The sequence below is a fragment of the Carcharodon carcharias genome, chromosome 11, assembly GCF_017639515.1.
Source record: "Carcharodon carcharias isolate sCarCar2 chromosome 11, sCarCar2.pri, whole genome shotgun sequence".
In the NCBI taxonomy this organism is placed as follows: Eukaryota; Metazoa; Chordata; class Chondrichthyes; order Lamniformes; family Lamnidae; genus Carcharodon; species Carcharodon carcharias.
In genome coordinates, this window is record NC_054477.1 from 54,346,451 (window position 1) to 54,363,531 (window position 17,081).

At 45.0% G+C, this 17,081-nt stretch overlaps 1 protein-coding gene across 1 annotated transcript in view; it reads left to right on the forward strand.

Moving 5' to 3' along the window:
* sacs (sacsin molecular chaperone) overlaps positions 1-17,081 on the forward strand; it is a 123,291-nt gene that overhangs the window by 53,014 nt on the left and 53,196 nt on the right. Inside the window, exon 8 of the mRNA XM_041199255.1 lies at positions 3,663-3,754. Coding sequence (XP_041055189.1) covers positions 3,663-3,754 — 92 coding nt within the window. The remainder of the gene's footprint in view (positions 1-3,662; positions 3,755-17,081) is intronic.

The window sequence follows — 17,081 nt, forward strand, 5'->3', positions numbered from 1 at the left end:
TTAGCAAGCCAATTGACCCTGGTAATACGCGACCCATGCCATAAAACGATTGGCTTGGGCAGTTGGGCGGGAGTGGGCAGACTGATTTTTTAAAAAATTCAAGGGTGGGGAGGGCCTCTCCTTTGCAGATTGGAGATTGGGGGGCTGGTGTGGCCCCCCTAAAATAGAACTCTGACTTTCTTCCTTCTTGCTACCTGCCTGCTGCATTAAACACACCACCCCAAACCTCCCATCCCCTCCCTAACCTGCCCAAACCCTCCTTGCCCAAGACCCTGGGCTTACCTTGCTCCAAGCTTCATGGGTCTTCTTCCTGGTTGCAATCCTGGCAATTCCCACTAATGCGCTCTTGGCAATGTGGGACTGATGGAGCTGCCGGCCAATCCAGTTGGCTGGCAGTTCCTGAGGGTGGCACTTCCTCCCCAGTGAGGGAAGGGTGATTGGTTGGCAAGTGGACTCTGATTGGTAGCAGCTTTGCCATAGAGAATGCATCAGTTGATGGTGACTGACAGCTAAGAATGACGCTGATAACCAATTTAAGATTGTCGGTCAGGCTTGCAGTGTGGTGCATTTGTGTGTATTGGAACCTACAAATATTAATACACAGGGCCCTGTTCTTTTCAGACAGAAAGAACATGTACCTGCGTTGCGCCTGTTTCAGCTAAACAAAATAAGCTGGTTCATTCTCCAGGGTAATGTCTCAACTCGTACAAGCATATTTTTCTGTCAAAGCCTTCAGTGTCAAGCTGTCTGGTTTAAATTTTAAACAATGCTTGGTAGTTAACAGTCAGACACCATCAACTATATTCTGCACGGCAACACCTCTATCAATCACATTCTACTTGCCAACCAGTCAGCAGTCCCTTCTCATACAGTATAAATTTGTTGTTTCCCCTGAAATTGGTATTTTCTTGTGAATTGTCCTGATTCATCTTGTCCAAGGTGAAAAGCTGTGACAAAAACTGTCTTTTTTCAGCAATTCACAGGATATTAAAGGCAGTACTTCATAAGGCAGTGAAAAAACACAAATAGAGTTCTAGGTTTAAGCTTGAGTCATTGATAATAAAAGTCAAGAAATAATAATGAAGCTAAATGAAACTTCACAGGTCCTCAGTTAGAGGATTGGATGTGGCATTTGGGATCCATGATATAGGAAAGATGTTGAGGGTTTAGAGAGGGTTTAAAAAAAAGCTTCACTAGGATGTGGCCTAGTGTGAGGAATTATCAATATGAAGAAAGACTTGAACAATTGGGGTTATTATGGAGTGAAAAGATAAGTGTTTAAAATTATGAAAGGATAGGACAAAGTAAATAGAACAGACTGCTTCCAGCACTTGTAGAATCTAGAATGAGGGGCCATAGATACAAAATTAAATGCAAAAGATTTAGAAGAATGTGAAAGGGTAACTTCTTTAAGTGATGCCATGGAATACACTTCCAGGGTTAGTGGCTGGGGCAGAAACTATGTGAGTATTCAAGATTAGATTGGACTGGTGGATGATGAAGGTCATAATATGGATGAGACTTGGGTGTTAATATGTTTCAGATTGTTTGCTCGTATAAAGGGCAAATGTTGGCATGGACCGGTTGAGCCAGATAGTCTCTTACCATGTTGCAATTTCTGCATGTTTCTGTGTCTTTGTATGGAGGAACAGGATGATAGCATTCAGTGCTTTTGGTTCCCCCAACAAACTGTTTTTAGCATTTTTAATGGTAGATTTGCAGATATTACAAGGGCAAATAAATTTGGTTTGGAGTGATCAAGTTGCTGGATGCAATAAGCAGAAGAGCCATCAGAACTGGAGGTATGGTAGATCCAAGGTGGATCACCAAATCTGACAGAAAGGAAAGCATGAGGTGTGAAACCTTCGGTGCCAGCTTAGAGAGTAAAGCATTGTGGGTTACAGATGCATCACTCATAATAGCATCAATTTCAGCTGATGGGCATTTCACAAGAAGTGTATTGGTTGAATTGTCTTTTTTTTCTATTGATGCTGATAAGATAAATAATCCTAGTGACAACAGTGGTCCAGACAATAATAAAAGATAAAGGGCCAGATTTTCATCATGGAAGCATGAATTGGGAGTCGTGACTTTTCCCGATGTTGCAATCCTTCCTCCGTCACAGCAGTGCTGGCAGGTGGGATTTTCATCTCCTGGAGGGCGGGGTGGCCTGGAGTCACCTGGGCAGAGATGGAGGCAGACTGATGCCGAGGCAGCCAGATTAAAAGACCCATCTCTGTTCCCACAGTCATCAGCACCCCCTCACAACCACCTCACACTCTCAACCTCACTCCCACTACCATTCAACCCTTTTTACCCCTCTAACCCCCAAATCACTCACTCACTATTCAGAATTCATTAGGCCGATAATAACATTTTGAAGTAATTGAAAATCTCATAAATCTGTCAAGATAAAGAAACTCACATGCCCCAGGACAGCTATGTAAACAAACTGAATCAAACTACAGAATCCATTAGTGCCTTCTAATTCCCAACTCACCATAAAATCTGGTCCAAAATGTTCAAGGCTTGTTCTTGTGCAATAAATGAAAGACAGTGGCAAAGCTGATAGAAAAATGAATTTGTGTGATGCTAAGTTTACTGGCCTGGATTCTCAGGTTTGATCTTGTCCTGAGCTGATCTCCACAAAGGTATAAGTGGTGCTGAAGGTGGTCCAATTGGCTATGCATGAATTGTGCTCCTGCGCACTACCTAGCTGAAAATAAACCTGTATGGAGGTTAGCCAAACCTGTGATACCTTCTCCAAGGTTGAATGACCTGTAATCACTCTCATGCTCACATATCAAGAAGTACCACTCTATGAATATGGTATCAGGGGGGGCATTGGCACCATGGAGCTGTTTGTTTTTAAATCTGCTTAGATAAAGGTCTCTATTTTCCAAACACTCAAGATTAGAAATCTTATTTCTACCAGAGAAAGTTACGTTTTTCAGGGTAGGACCCACATAGATTGCTTGGGCTCTGTCCTAAACCTAAGTTAATCCTGTGGTACTGCACTTCTATTAGCTTTACACAATGACCACTAGGTTAACCAAGTCCTGTGAGTTGGTATTTTGTCCTATGTTTCTGTTTGGTCAGTATAGCCCTTCAAAGTACTTCACTTTGCTGGTGGAAAATTGTCACAAACAGAAGTTGTTGCTAAATTTTAGCAGAACCTAGACCTTTAAATGCAAATTTTATTCCAGCTGAGACCCATATCTATCACCTCTCTGAGTGTGTCTCTTTTTCTCTGTCCCTTCCCTCATTGAAATTATTTCTTCTGTTTGTACTGATACAAGAGTTTAGCCTTACTTCAGGTTCATCGAATGTGAGTAACAACATTCTGGCAAATGACAACAACACCAATGTTTTATGTTATGTTATTTCCTAAGAGCTGCTAGTGTTTCAGAACACCACTGGTAAGCAGAAATGAACCTTGAGGAATCCAGGTTATTGTTCAACCCCACAATAAAAGCTGGATTGTTTTCAGTCATTCTAACTTTATTTCTAACATTTGGGTGATCAAATAGTTCAGTGTTTCAATGAAATACATGGTCTGTTTAGCTGTGAAACAAGGACTTGATTATGGAGGTCAGTTGCTTATAAAGGGCAAGTGAGAAAAATTTGCTTAAAATGAATCTAAGCTTTGACTTTTCCAATAGGTCTCTTTTCCCAGGACTGGAGGGAAGATTTCTTGCTGAAAATCTGAAGCCAACTATCATGTCTGCCCTGAGGGAAGCTGCTGAAAGCCGAGGTAAAACACGTGATACATGACTCTAGGTTTTTGCAGTAATTATAAACAGGACTGCTTTGAAATCCATTCAATTGCTTGCAAGCATTCCATTTTGGGTTTCTTCAGCAGATTCTCCTATCAGGTTGTCATAATAATAGTCTGCATACCCCCAGGCAGGGAATTAATAAGATGACCTGGGACTCACTGCATTGCAAATGTGCAGTTCTGTCAAATGGAAATTTCTCCTTGCTTGGAATAAGCCTTACTTACAGGCTGAAGAGTTCATAAACTGTTTCTGTAAAGTCATCAGGTAGGGATGGATGCTGAAAATTCTCAGTCCTTTTGGGGAACTCCCACTCTAACTCTGGTGGGTGTAGACCAGAAGGGCTGGAATTTATGTCAGGACCAAATTATGTTTCCAGTCAAGCTATGTAAGGCAATTGGTATAAAAGTAGCCTGGGCTGGAGATAGTGCCAGTAGACATTCTCATGTTCTTGGTCGTTAGAGGGAAAAGAAGAGACCTTCCCCTATCCTTGCTAACTTTGGCAGTGTCAGCAGTAGATGCCCTGAGTGGGTGAATACTGGCACTTTTACCTGTCCTCCGTTGGCAGATTATTTGGCCTGGATACAATAGTTTATAAGCACTTCCTTCATAAAGTAATCCTGATATATTGTTACACAGATATTTTCTGTGTTTTACCACAGGCTCCGGGAACGCTGGGGTTTAGAATTCACTGAAATTTTAACTGCAGAACATTTTTTCATGACTGTATCTTTTTTTCTCTGTACAACTTGGTTGAAACATCTTTGTGTTGTGTCAGCCATCTAGGTTCACAGAGTGCGGGACAGGTACAGTGATAAATCTCTGCAGACACAACTGGCCTATCTTGGGGAGGGGACTGAAGCTCAGAGCTCAAGGTTTTTTTGTAGGGCCTGGAGGAGCAGTCCTGCTCTCCCTGGCCCACAAAAAGAATTTCAACCAATATATTTTACTTATTGGGTCTCTTTAGGTCTGGAGCTCTCTCATTTGGGTTTCCCTGAGCACGATCAGTGCTCTACATGAGTTGCACAGCCCAGGGTTAAACTGATGTCGGCTCTGCATGATGTCATCAGACCCTGACTTTTGAAAGTTAATAAGGTCTTTGCCTGTCTGTACTGAGGGCCTCCAAAGCTGCTCAGGACATGCTTGTTAAAATGGTATGGGGTGAAAGTCCACTGTGGATAAGGTGAATAGCATATCACCGATATTTTAACACCCCTCACAACCCTTTCTGGTCGGGTACTGAGGCCTAAAATCAGATCTTCTGTTTTATAACAAAAGCTAAAACTAAGATTGGGTAAAACCAAGATGTGAACCAGCTAGCCCAGCAACTTATGATTTTAAATGGGTTTCTTAGTAAATAAAATAAAAATAATTTGAATTATGTAAATGCCCACCTTCTGGGCTCCTGTGTGGAAAAGCTACCTGTGTACAGCAACACTTTATTTGTAACTCTGGCATCTAAATATGAAATTACCAATATCAGATTTGATCTCCAGTCCTTGTTGAGTTTGGTGATCTCAACTGGGACAACTACAATTGGCCTCAGTGCTCTGCAAAAGCCAGGGTTCCTAAATTCTAATTAGGATCCACTGATCTCTGCTGCATGTGTGTGTGTGTGTGTGTCTGTGCATGTGTGTGCATGTGAATGTGTATGCGTGCGCATGTACATGTGTGTGCTTATTTGGTGAATAAAGCTTTTGATTTGGCTGTGATCTTGCAAAAGTGAATAAACTGCTAGTGCTCATGCATGAGGCTTACACCGGAACAATGTGTTTTGGGCTGGTTAGTTCTAGCAGAAGTCAGTGGCCTAGAAAGTTGATGCTGTGTCTGTTTTACAGTTGTGAAATGGGTGGCAAAGGGTCTGAAGGTGGGTGGCTAGCATGTGCACATTCTGAGGTGGAACTGCATCAACCATCCAGCAAAAAAACATCCAAAGTCTGCATCTGAAACAGGCTTTACACCTTTTACATAGCCTCTTTCTCGATTGACCTCGCTAGTCTCCCTCCCTGAGTGAGAGAGTTGTCTGGGTGTGATTAGCAGGCCTAATGTGAATGAAGCCCAAGGCCTCCATCCTACCCATGTTTCAGTGCAGGGATTCTTCCTTGTGTTTAGCAGGAGAGAAAATATAAGCCTGGGGAACCAGCCACTCCCAATAGAGATTAATTAAATTTACAGGACAAGAAATCTGACTTTTGAAATATGCATCCTGGTAGTTGGTTGTGGATCCCCATTTATGGAGAAGTATGAGTAAGTTTCCAAGATCTGCAGGCATAGGAAGCCTTAGTAAAGTTAAAATCAGGACATAGAGAGGGAGGGAGGGGGATTAAAGGAAAATATACCCTCAGTAGATAGAATAAATTCTGCATTTCAGTAATGACTACACTTGAAAAGTATGTAATTGGTTGCAAACGACTTTTGGATAGGAGCATAGGAACAGGGGCCTGAATTTTTCATTTGTCAGGTGTGCACGATCGGTGGGCCCAGAAGTGGATGGGAAAAGGGCCTCTGGCTGCAAACAGCCTCCATCCGTGATTTCACGCTGGCTGGCCAATTAACGGCCAAGCAGCGTGAAATATGCACTGAGAAATGCTCAGTGCTGCTGGGGTGGGGGCGGGAAGAGGGTGGGTGCTGACCTAACTGAGGGTGCTAGTGAGTGCTTCTAGTGAGCTTCCTGAAGGCAGACAGCTGCCCCGGGGAGCTGCAGACCTCCACAGAATAATGGAAATGACAAATATGCTGCAAAATATGCCCATGCAGCACAATCAAGCACTGATAGCATACCTCATAAACAACCAGTCCCCAGATATCTCTTTTTATTTCATTCCCCCACGGAAATTTCATCCCGCCCTGCATTGAGGTTGGAGCAAAAATGAGAAGGCTGCCTGGGAGAACAGGCCATCCGCCAACTGTAAATGTGCACAGGAGACGTAAAATCACTGTTAATTGCATTGCTAATGGGATTAATTGCCGACGGGCTCGTTTCCGACTGCAGTGCATGGCCACCGAGCGGAATATCGTTCGAGTGTGCGATGACGTTGGGGCCCTCGCCAGATGTCATCTCACACTATTTCACGTCCATTCAGGTTGGGCATGCGCCTGCCGCGGGATGTAAAATTCTGGCCAGGGGTAGAGTATTCAGCCCCATGAGCCTATTGCACCATACAAGGAGATCACAGCCAATCTGCACCATAACTCCATCCACTTGCCATGGCTCTGCATCCCTTAATACTATTGGTGAGCAAAAATCTATTGATCTTTAAATTATTAATTGTTTTAGGATTTACTGCTTTCTGTAGGAGGGAGTTCCATTCATCTACCACCATTTTGCTTGAAGAAATGTTTCTTAACTTCTCTCCTGAATAGTCAGGCTCTGATTTTAAGGTTATCTTTCATTTCCCTAGGTTCCCCCATCAGCAGAAACAGTTTCTCTCTATTTACCCTATCAATTCCTTTCAAAATCCTAAAAGCCTCAATCAAATCATTCCTTAACTTTCTAAATTCCAGGAAATAGAAGCCTAGTTCATATAAACTCGCCTCATAATTAATCCTTGGATCCCTGATAATATCCTGATGAATCTGCATTGTACCCTTACCAAGGTCAATGTATCCTTACTAAGGGGCAATTCTGAGACTGTATGCAATATCCCAGATGTGATCTAAGCAGGCCTTTGTATAACTGTTTCAAAACATCCTCCCCTTTATATTCTACTGGTTAAAAAGGCTAATATTCCATTAATAAGAACAGAAAGTGCTGGAAAAACTCTGGGCCTGGCAGCAACTGTGGAGAGAGAAGCCGGGTTAATGCTTTGAGTCCAATATGTCTTCTTCGGAAGCAAAAACACTTTGGCTAGAATTTTCCAGCCCTGTTGGCGTTGGGCGTCATGGTGGGTGGGGGGGACGGGGACGGTATGGCGAGAAGGCCAAAAATCGGTTTCACACAGGCACGGAAACACAGTCGGATCATCCGATGGTGTCCACCATGGCGGAACGCGAATCCCACCGGAGGCCGGTGTGAACCCAATTTGCATCCCAGTAATGGAGCTCTGAAGCAGGGTCATACAGACTCGAAATGTTAACTCTGCTTCTCTCTCCACAGGTGCTGTCGGACCTGCTAAGTTTTTCCAGCATTTCCTGCTTTTAGGCCCTGCCCACTACTTTGGTTACTTCCTCGAAAAAAATCAGTTAATTTTGTCCGACGTGACCTACAAGTTCATTTTGGCTCTTTCTGAAAAGTCCTGAGATTGTGAAGGTTGTTATATAAATACCAGTCTTTCTTTCTTTTGGCTGAGGGCCATCAATTTGGCCTGTACCAATTTTGTTCTTTCAATTCTTAATTTTTATGGGCTTTCCTGTGTAAACATCCATTTACCCATATTAAGGAGTTTGCAGAAGAATTACGTCAGTCTGACCTTAGTAAACCCATTGGCCGGAATTTTATGTCACGGGTTTGGACGCTTGGCTGGCCCGAGTGAGAGCGAAATCACACGAGATAACGTTGGGTGGGCAACATGATCGCAACATCCTGCAATATTACGGTCGGCGGACGCGCGTGGCCGTTGGAGCTCCCCTCGCCGACAGTTAAAGTGGCAATAAAGCCAATTTAAAGACCAATTGATAGCAATTTTACATTGCCCATGTGATTTAGCGGTCAGCGCACGGGCAACACAGGCAGGCGGCCATCCCGTTTTTAATGATTTGTCATTCCAGGACGCGATAAAAGTGAACCAGAGGCTTGGTGGTGTGAATAGTTAGGAGGTTAGGTGAGAGTTTCTTGTTGGTTTTTCTGACAAATTTTCTTGGAGGCTTTTTGCCGAGTGCACCCTTCAGTGCACAAGACAGTGCCGTCTGCATTTCTGCAAATGGAGATTGTATACTCCACTGGTGGGACCTCCTCTGAAGAGGATGAGAGGGCCAGAGGGAGAGGAGGCCAGGTGTCTGCAGGCAGTGTTCCAGAGAATGACCTGTAGGAAGAGGGCCACAGGTGGTGCAGGGCCAGCAGGAAGTGCAAGGCGGAAGGATTTGCAGAATAGTACTATCCTGCATCCAGGCAGCGCTCCAGCTACCTCAACATGTCTGAGATCCAGTGCCAAAGGAGGCTTCGCCTCTCTAGGGAAACTGTTACCTCCATATGTCAGATGATTGGGCCGGAGATCACCTTGAACTGTGTGGGTGGGCACCCTATGCCAGTGGCTCTAAAGGTTACAGTAGCCCACAACTTCTTTGCCACTGATTCTTTGCAGGGGTCTGTGGAGGATCTATGTGGTGTGTCCTAATCTGCTACCCAGAGTTGCATCAAACTGATCACTGATGCTCTGTCCAAATGGGTCATGAACTTCATTCATTTCTGGACCAGTCAGGCTGAGCAAACCAGAGGCTTCGCAGCCATTGCTGGGTTCACTTGCATCCAGGGCGCCATAGACTGTACTCATGTGGCCAGTGGATGAGCCAGGTGCCTTTGTGAACAGAAAGGGGTTTCACTCCATGAACGTTCAGATAGTTTGCAATCATAAGGCACAGATTCTACAAGTCTGTGCAAGATACTTTGGTATCTCCCATGATGTTTACATCCTGTGACACTCCCAGGCGCCAAGGCTGTTTGTGGCTCCAGCTCGGTTGGATGGTTGGCTCCTGGGTGACAAAGGCTTTCCCTTGAAAAGTTGGCTCATGGCGCCACTCCGGCACCGAAGGACAGAAGCAGAGGAGAGGTACAATAGGAGTCATGCCTCCACAAGGGTGGTAATTGATCATTGGACTGCTGAAGATGAGATTCAGATGCCTGGACCGATCATGGGGAGCACTGCAATATCCTTCAGAGCACGTCGCTTATAGTTGTTGTCTGCTGCGCTCCACACAATCTGGCTCCGTCAAGGGGGGATCCATTGGAGTATGAAGAAGGGAGGCAGCTCCACAGATTACTCATGTGATGGTTCTGATGAGGAGCCGGGGGAGGGCCAGGGTGAGGATGTGGAGGCAGACTTGAGGAGCCTTCAGGGAGACAAGGAGACCAGGGAGGCCTTGATTCTCCGCACATTCAGCTAGGCATCCAAGGCATGGCTTGAAACTCAGGCCAAGGGTGGAGCCTCCTTACTAAACATTCCAGATCAGGCCATCCTCTGACCCCAGTGTCGAATCATAAACGCTGTAATAAAGTTAGCAGCCCTTCCTGTCTATCACAAGCCTCTGCTCTGCCCTGTACTTATGAAAACCATGAAGGACACTTAGGCCATGAAAACAAAATAAATATTTATCTCTTGTCAAGGGTTACACAAAAGGAACATAACTTTATCTCGTGTTAACAGTGACACAAAAATAACATCTTAAACTAATCTGATGAAATAATTTCACCTGTGGAAACCCCCTGTTGTGCTCACGGTGCCTTAAACTTACATTTGTGAATGCTGTGGCTGGGTACCCCCTCCTTGCAGGTAGTGGCATTAGAAGCAGCCTCCTTACTCCGCTACCCTGTCAGCCCTGATGACCATGGCGGTTATCCTCTGGCCAGAGGAGCCTGTGCAGATCTCACTTGGGAGGTTGCATACAAAGCCATGGCTGCCACTCCTCAGTTGTTGCGGCGTCACCACTTGCCATGGCAGAGAGGTGGAGGAGCTGCTTCAGTCATCTGGAGAACCCTGAGAGGAGGCTGCAGAGAAGAGAATCAGCTCGTCTGCCAGTGTGAGGTCAGTTTGAACCTCCCTGCTGACCACTGATGAGTTGGCCTGTCCATGACAGTCACCATTCTCTCATAGTAGGAGGATGTGCACTCGGAGCTCAGGGTCAACGCAGTGCTTACGCTCTGCATGGACTCATCCATGACAGAGACCATGGCATGTAGACCCTCAGGGATCTCCGCCAGATCTTTCTGTGCATCCCACTGGACATCCAGCATCTGTCGCCTGATTGACAACTCTAGAGGCTCATCATCTGCTTCAGACTCAGCATGGTACTGGTCTCCAGCAGTCCACGGAGTACTGGTGCCCTGGGCACTCTCTGCCTCCGCCAGAACCTCATGTAAGGGTGTAGTGCCTTCCCCAATGTGCACCACCATTGGAGCTAACGACCTAATGGCCACCGAGGTATATGTATCTGCACTGGTGCCTGGTTCTGAGAGAGGTTGTGATCATAGAATGGTTACAGCACAGATGGAGGCCATTTGGCCCATCATGTCTCTGCTCACTCTCTGAAGGAGCAGTTCACCTAATGCCACCAGCCCCCACCCCACAACCTTATCCCCATAACCCTGCACATTCCTTTTCAGATAATAATCCAATTCCCTCTTCAATGCCTTAATTGAATCTGTCTCTGTCACATTCTCAGGCAGTGTATTCCAGATCCTAACCACTCATTGTGTGTTAAAGCTTTTCCACATGTCGCCATTGCTTCTTTTGCCAATTAATTACCTTAAACTACTTATTTCCTTTTTAATTGCTGGTATGTTGAGGAGGTATCTTGTCCAATAATGTCAGATTTAAATATGCTGGCACTGGCGTTGGTACCTCTGGTTCTCGATTTTTCTCCCAATGGGAGCAGTTTCTCCTGATTTATTCTGTCTACACCCCTTATCATTTTAAATACCCTTGTCAAATCTCCTCTTAACCTTATTTTCTCTGATGGAGAACAGCCCCAGCTTCTCCAATCTATCTTTGTAACTGAAGTTCCTCATCCCTCGAACCATTTTCGTGAATCTTTTCTGCATTCTCTCTAATGCCTTCACAACCTTCCTAAAGTGTGGCTTCCAGAACTGGACACAATACTCCAGCTGAGGCTGAACCAGTGATTTATGCAAGTTTAATATAACATCCTTGTTTTTGTACTCTATGCCCCTATTAATAAAACTAGGGGACGGTATGCTTTATTAACTGCTCTCTCAACTTGTCCTGCCACCTTCAATGATTTATGCACGTATACACCCAGGTCCCTTTGCTCCTGCAACCCCTTTAGAATTGTGCCCCTTATTTTATATTGTCTCTCCATATTCTTCCTACCAAAATGAATTACTTCACTCTTCTCTTCAGTAAAATCCACCTGCCACTTGACCACCCATTCCACCAGCCTCTCTATGTTCTTTTGAAGTTCTACACTATCCTCCACACAATTCACAATGCTTCCAAAATGCTGTATCATCCGCAAATTTTGAAATTTTGTCCCATACACCAAAGTCCAGGTCATTAATATATATCAGGAAGAGCAAGTGTCCTAACACTGACCCCAGAAGAACTCCACTATAAACATTCCTCCAGTCCACAAAAAACCACTCCTCTCTGTTTCCTGTCAATCTGCCAATTTTGTATCCATGTTGCTATTATCCCTTTTATTCCATAAGCTCTAACTTTGCGCCCAAGTCTATTGTGCGGCCCTTTATCAAATGCCTCTTGGAAGTTCCAGGAATTGCACCTTTAAGTTCTTTAGTTGCAGCTATGGTAGCCCAAAAGACTTGAACATATGCTTAAATTATTGAGCCATTTCTTTCTCTAAAACAAATAATGTGGGGTTCCTCCATGTCAAAACAGCTACCTAACTCAGATCTGTCAAGTGTCACTAGATCAGACAATTGCTCACGTGGTTAATAACATGATGACAAATAAAAACATCTCTCCATATGTTAAGTTGCTTTGAAATCTGTGTTACTCCCATTTACCAGAAGTTTCATACCTAACCATGTTGACAGGCTGTTAACCATTCATATAGAACCTCTCTCTCTTTATAATTCAAGTATTTCATGAATCCTTGGATTAAACAATCATTGCAAAATTCTATGTTTTATCAAATATGAATTGAGGGTGGATCTGGCTGTGGGTCCTCCACTGGTGTTAAGGGGTCCTCGGGGTCCCTACAGCATCTTGAGGATGGCTCATCTGAGGGAGGAAAACAATATGTCATTCGTTTCAATCTCCACATAGTCAATGTGCATACAAAACGGGCTGTTGACACCGTAGACAAGTTCCTCACTCAGGCATTGTGATTGTAGAATCACTTGCTTACAACTTGTCATTGGAGATGAGACCACCCTATGATTTTTGCACTATCCACCAGTTGCGCACCTGTCCACTGGACTCTTACCATCCACCGAGACCCCGCCTCTCCATGACCAGTGGACCCAGCTCAATGCTGGCATTCCAGCTCCAGAGTGTCCTTTTCATACCTGGTCAGAATGAGGAGATTAGGAATCCCACCACCCGTTCATGACTGCTCACCGGCGTTATTGGTTCTCCTCTCCTGAAGGAGCAGAAGAGAATCCATTAGCCCATCCTCTACCTCCAGCCTGTCACACCCACCCCTGAGAACTGGATAGCAGTGCATGTCAGAGTATCACACTTCACCCTTCAGTGCACCCAGGGCAAGGGGGCAGACCTCGCAACCTTGGCTGGCAGTTTTCAGTGCCATTTAGCACATATACACTTGTACACCCCTGATTGCTACGATGAACAGCCAACCATTAACACTTTTCCATGCAGTTCCATGGCAACTCGGTACTCACCCTTGCTGAGTGCAGGGGATTGTTAAACCTTTTGTGGCACTGTACCCATGTGCGGTGAACCACGTCATGCCCATTCACCTGGGAGGCCATCTACGATCAGGCCTTCTTGGTGAGATGCAGTTGCCTCCTCCTGCCACCCCGTGGCATTAAAAACTGTCACCTGGCTCTGACTACCTGCAAAATAATGCCCAGGCATTCGTCAAAAAACCGCGGGGGGAGGGAGGGGAGGATGGCAGAGTGCCCACCGCCTTTGCCATCTCGTGTGGCATGGTGCAGATGCCATATTTTACTCTCAGGCTTCAAGTAACTTGCAGGACAGCTCCCCCCATTGACCCTGGCAGCCTTCAGGGAGCTGCCTCTGGCCCTTTTGAGTCCCCTGCCGGGTCCTCATTTGACCTGGTGCCCGACAAGCTCATACCCCTGCCTGGACCGAAGAGCCAACGGCAGGACTCATTTCATGCTGGGCAGGCCTTGATTGGCCAGCCAGCGTGAAATTGTGTTTCTGACCTGAAGTCGCCCAGAAGTAGGTTCCACATCCACTTACGGGCCCCCGCTGATTGCATGTGCCCGACAGGCACAAAATTCAGGCCATTCTTTCCAATGCACAAAAAAATTATCAACTGTGTGTGACTGATTTTTGTTTACAAATAGTAGCCACTAAATGGAAGGGACTTGAGGGGAGCTGAAAGAATCATATTGATGATAATAGGTGTCACACTTGTCTCAGTAGTAGAGTCAGAAGGCTGCCACTTCAGGCTGCATTGCAGAAACTTCAGCATATAATTTAGGGTGAAGAAGGAGCATGATTATTTCCACAATCCATGACTAAACCATGTTTTCATCTTGACTCCAGATTTAGCAAAATTGGGTATGATATTTGAGAAGTAAAAGCTGGGAAGGAAGAAGTAACTATAATCAGATGGGAGAAGAATAAAGATATGATTGTTGCAGGATTGTCAGTGTCATTTGCTTGCAAGTTTTCAGAGAACATCCTTGTAAAAATGCTTGAGTGTATCAGTACATGTTTGCTTTCAGTATTCAGTGGTACTTAGGAACAAGAGCTAAATTTTCACATGTAAATCTTGAAATGTATACCAACCACAAGTTAAGAAGCCAAAATTACAGCTGAATGTACAATGTGCTGTTATATCTAGGTATGGTCTCACCTTGCCCCAAATCCCAAGGTGGGAGTCATTTTCACGGGATAGATGCCTCTGTTATTTCTGGTGTTTCTGAACATCTGCCATGATGGATGTGAAAGGAATTTCAGCACAGCACTTTACTAATATAAACAGATATCAGGAGATTAAAAAAATAATTGGATAGATCTTTTTATGTAAGTCATTGGCATCACTTACAGAAAATTGACCTGCTACACAGTTGTGCCTGCTTCATTCATACAGGCTTACTTTGCATTGGATGCACTAGAAGCAGAACTGGCAGACTTTTTCTGTCATCCTGCTAGTTTTACACCTCTTGGTGATATTCAAAGTGGGATTGAGCGGGGGAAGGGGGAAGCACAAGAAAAATCTGTTCCCGTTTCTGGCAGAATTTGGCATCATGCAAAAAGAGGGACCAGATTCTAACTGCCTGTCCCTTTTATGGTGCAGCTGCCTTCTCTTCCTCCAGGCCCAGAAATTTCGAGCCCTGTCTGTTTTAGGCCAGGGTAGAAACTCTCAACGGACGATTGATTAATTTGGATGGGAGCACAGTTTAAAACCCGAGCTACTCAGTTCTTTGTAGTATAATGTCTGACAGCACATACTAGCCTTAGTGAGTTGGTGTTTTAACATGCATTTGGCAACACTTCTGGGAAAACATTAATCTCTGTGCTAATGCAATAAACATGCCAACGGGAATCCTGCATATTCACTTAATGATTTAAGTGCATTTGTTTTTGCTATGGATCCTGTGCTCAATGATATTCAAAACAGAAAATCATGTTCAAACAAAATCTAATTTTCACTGATACGAAACAGAGGTTGCTGGTGGTGCAGCGTTTACCAACAAAGTCATTATCTGGCTTTAGAGATGTATTTCTCCTGTATGGATTTTAAAGTCCATTTATCCATATGGGTTAAATTGCAGATCCATTCCAGTGACAGAATGGTCTCCCTCAGTCTAATTACTGTGAAACCTTAGCCTAATTATTTTGCTGGTATTGCGTCATATTTTTTGGTTTTTATGCTAACATTTTGAGGGGGCAAGATCCACTTTCTGGAGTCTTAGGGCGGAATTGTCCGGGCGGGGCAAATATGAGAAGATCGCAAAAATCGGTTTCACATTGTTGTAAAACCAGTTTGTGATCGTCTGCTCCACCCGCATTTCCTGCTGCCACATATCAGGAAACTAATTTCAATATGTTAGCATTTTGTTATAAGCCCTGCTCACTGGAATTACCCCCTAATGCTGGATCATCCGGGCATGTTGGCTTGAATGTACACCGACATGTTTCACAATTGTACATCAGCAACGTGCATCTGGTGAGCTGCACTTCGCTCGGGACTTTGAGGTTTGTTTGCCCACCTTGCTTCAGGCAGCACTCGTGGTCATCAGCGCCAGGCTTCACAGGCAGCACCACATCACTTTTAGTGGGGCTCACTGGCAGGTCTCTACCTGCCAGACCAGCCATAAGGTGGGGGTGGCTTTTCAATGGCTGCAGAGCTAGGGCTTGCTTGGGGAAGGGGGAGAAGTAGCCTCAGGCAAAGGAAGAGGCTGTAGGGAGAGGGCTGTACTGGGGAAGGAGGGTAACCCAAGATGTGTGTGGGGGCACAAATTGATCTGTTCAAGTGGCCTTAAGATGGCTGAGGAGGCAGTCTCCAGAGGAGATGAAGCCAGATGGAGATGTGAGGGTGTGTGTGAGAGAGTGGGTGGTGATGTCCCTTGAGCTGGCAGTGAGTGAGCTGCCAGTGAATGTGTGATGGACTTAAGTCTGTGAGTTTGGAGTGATGAGATGGTTGCCATACCCTGGCAGCATGGATGAGATCATTCATCCTCTATCTGCATTGGTTATCCAACCTCTTCTGTGCAGCATTGTCACTGATCACCACTGCCATCGCCTACCGAGCCGGAATGGTAATGTTGCTGTCCTTCCTGTGGCCAGAGTCGGGGGTAGAGGACATTACAGCGGCCTCCACGGTGTCCAAAAAGCGCTCAAAGGGCTGCAGTCTTCTTCCCTTTCGGGGCCATGTCTTCTTTGCTGCAGTCCTGGGCTGGTAGCACTGAGTGCAGCTGAACTTTAACTATGGCGCCCAGCGTGATGAAGCAGTGACAAGATGGCATGATGGGCGAATGAGAGCCCGCCCATCATGGAAACGGTGTATTTCCTGGGAATGCATAAGTAATGCGGCGGGTTTGGTACGATACGGTGTGAAAACCCGCCATCGGGGGCAGCAAGTAAAACATTGTTTTACTGGCCCACTATCGCACTTAATGTAAATCTGGGGTGATTCCACCCTCTGTTGCACTGACCAATTATGAGTTGTTTGCCGTTGTTTGTTTCTCTCTGCCAATGGAGTTATTGCTGTTAAAGCAGACATTGGACAAAGATGCAAAAGACATTAGCAGGTTTTTGAGGATAAAACATTTCTGTGATTGTTTTCCCTTTCAAAAGAAAATAAAGACTTTATTAAGCAGCATCATCTGTAGCAGAAATAATTCAAAAATTAATTGACTTCTGCAACCTGACATTTGCTTCAACAAATCATATGAATTCCACTCAGCTTACTAAAAGTCCTAGGGCTGCAATTTACATGCCCCGACTGGGTCATGTTTTTGTTGGGGGAGGGCACGTAAAATAGGGTGGGTGCCCACCCCACCACCTTCCTGCC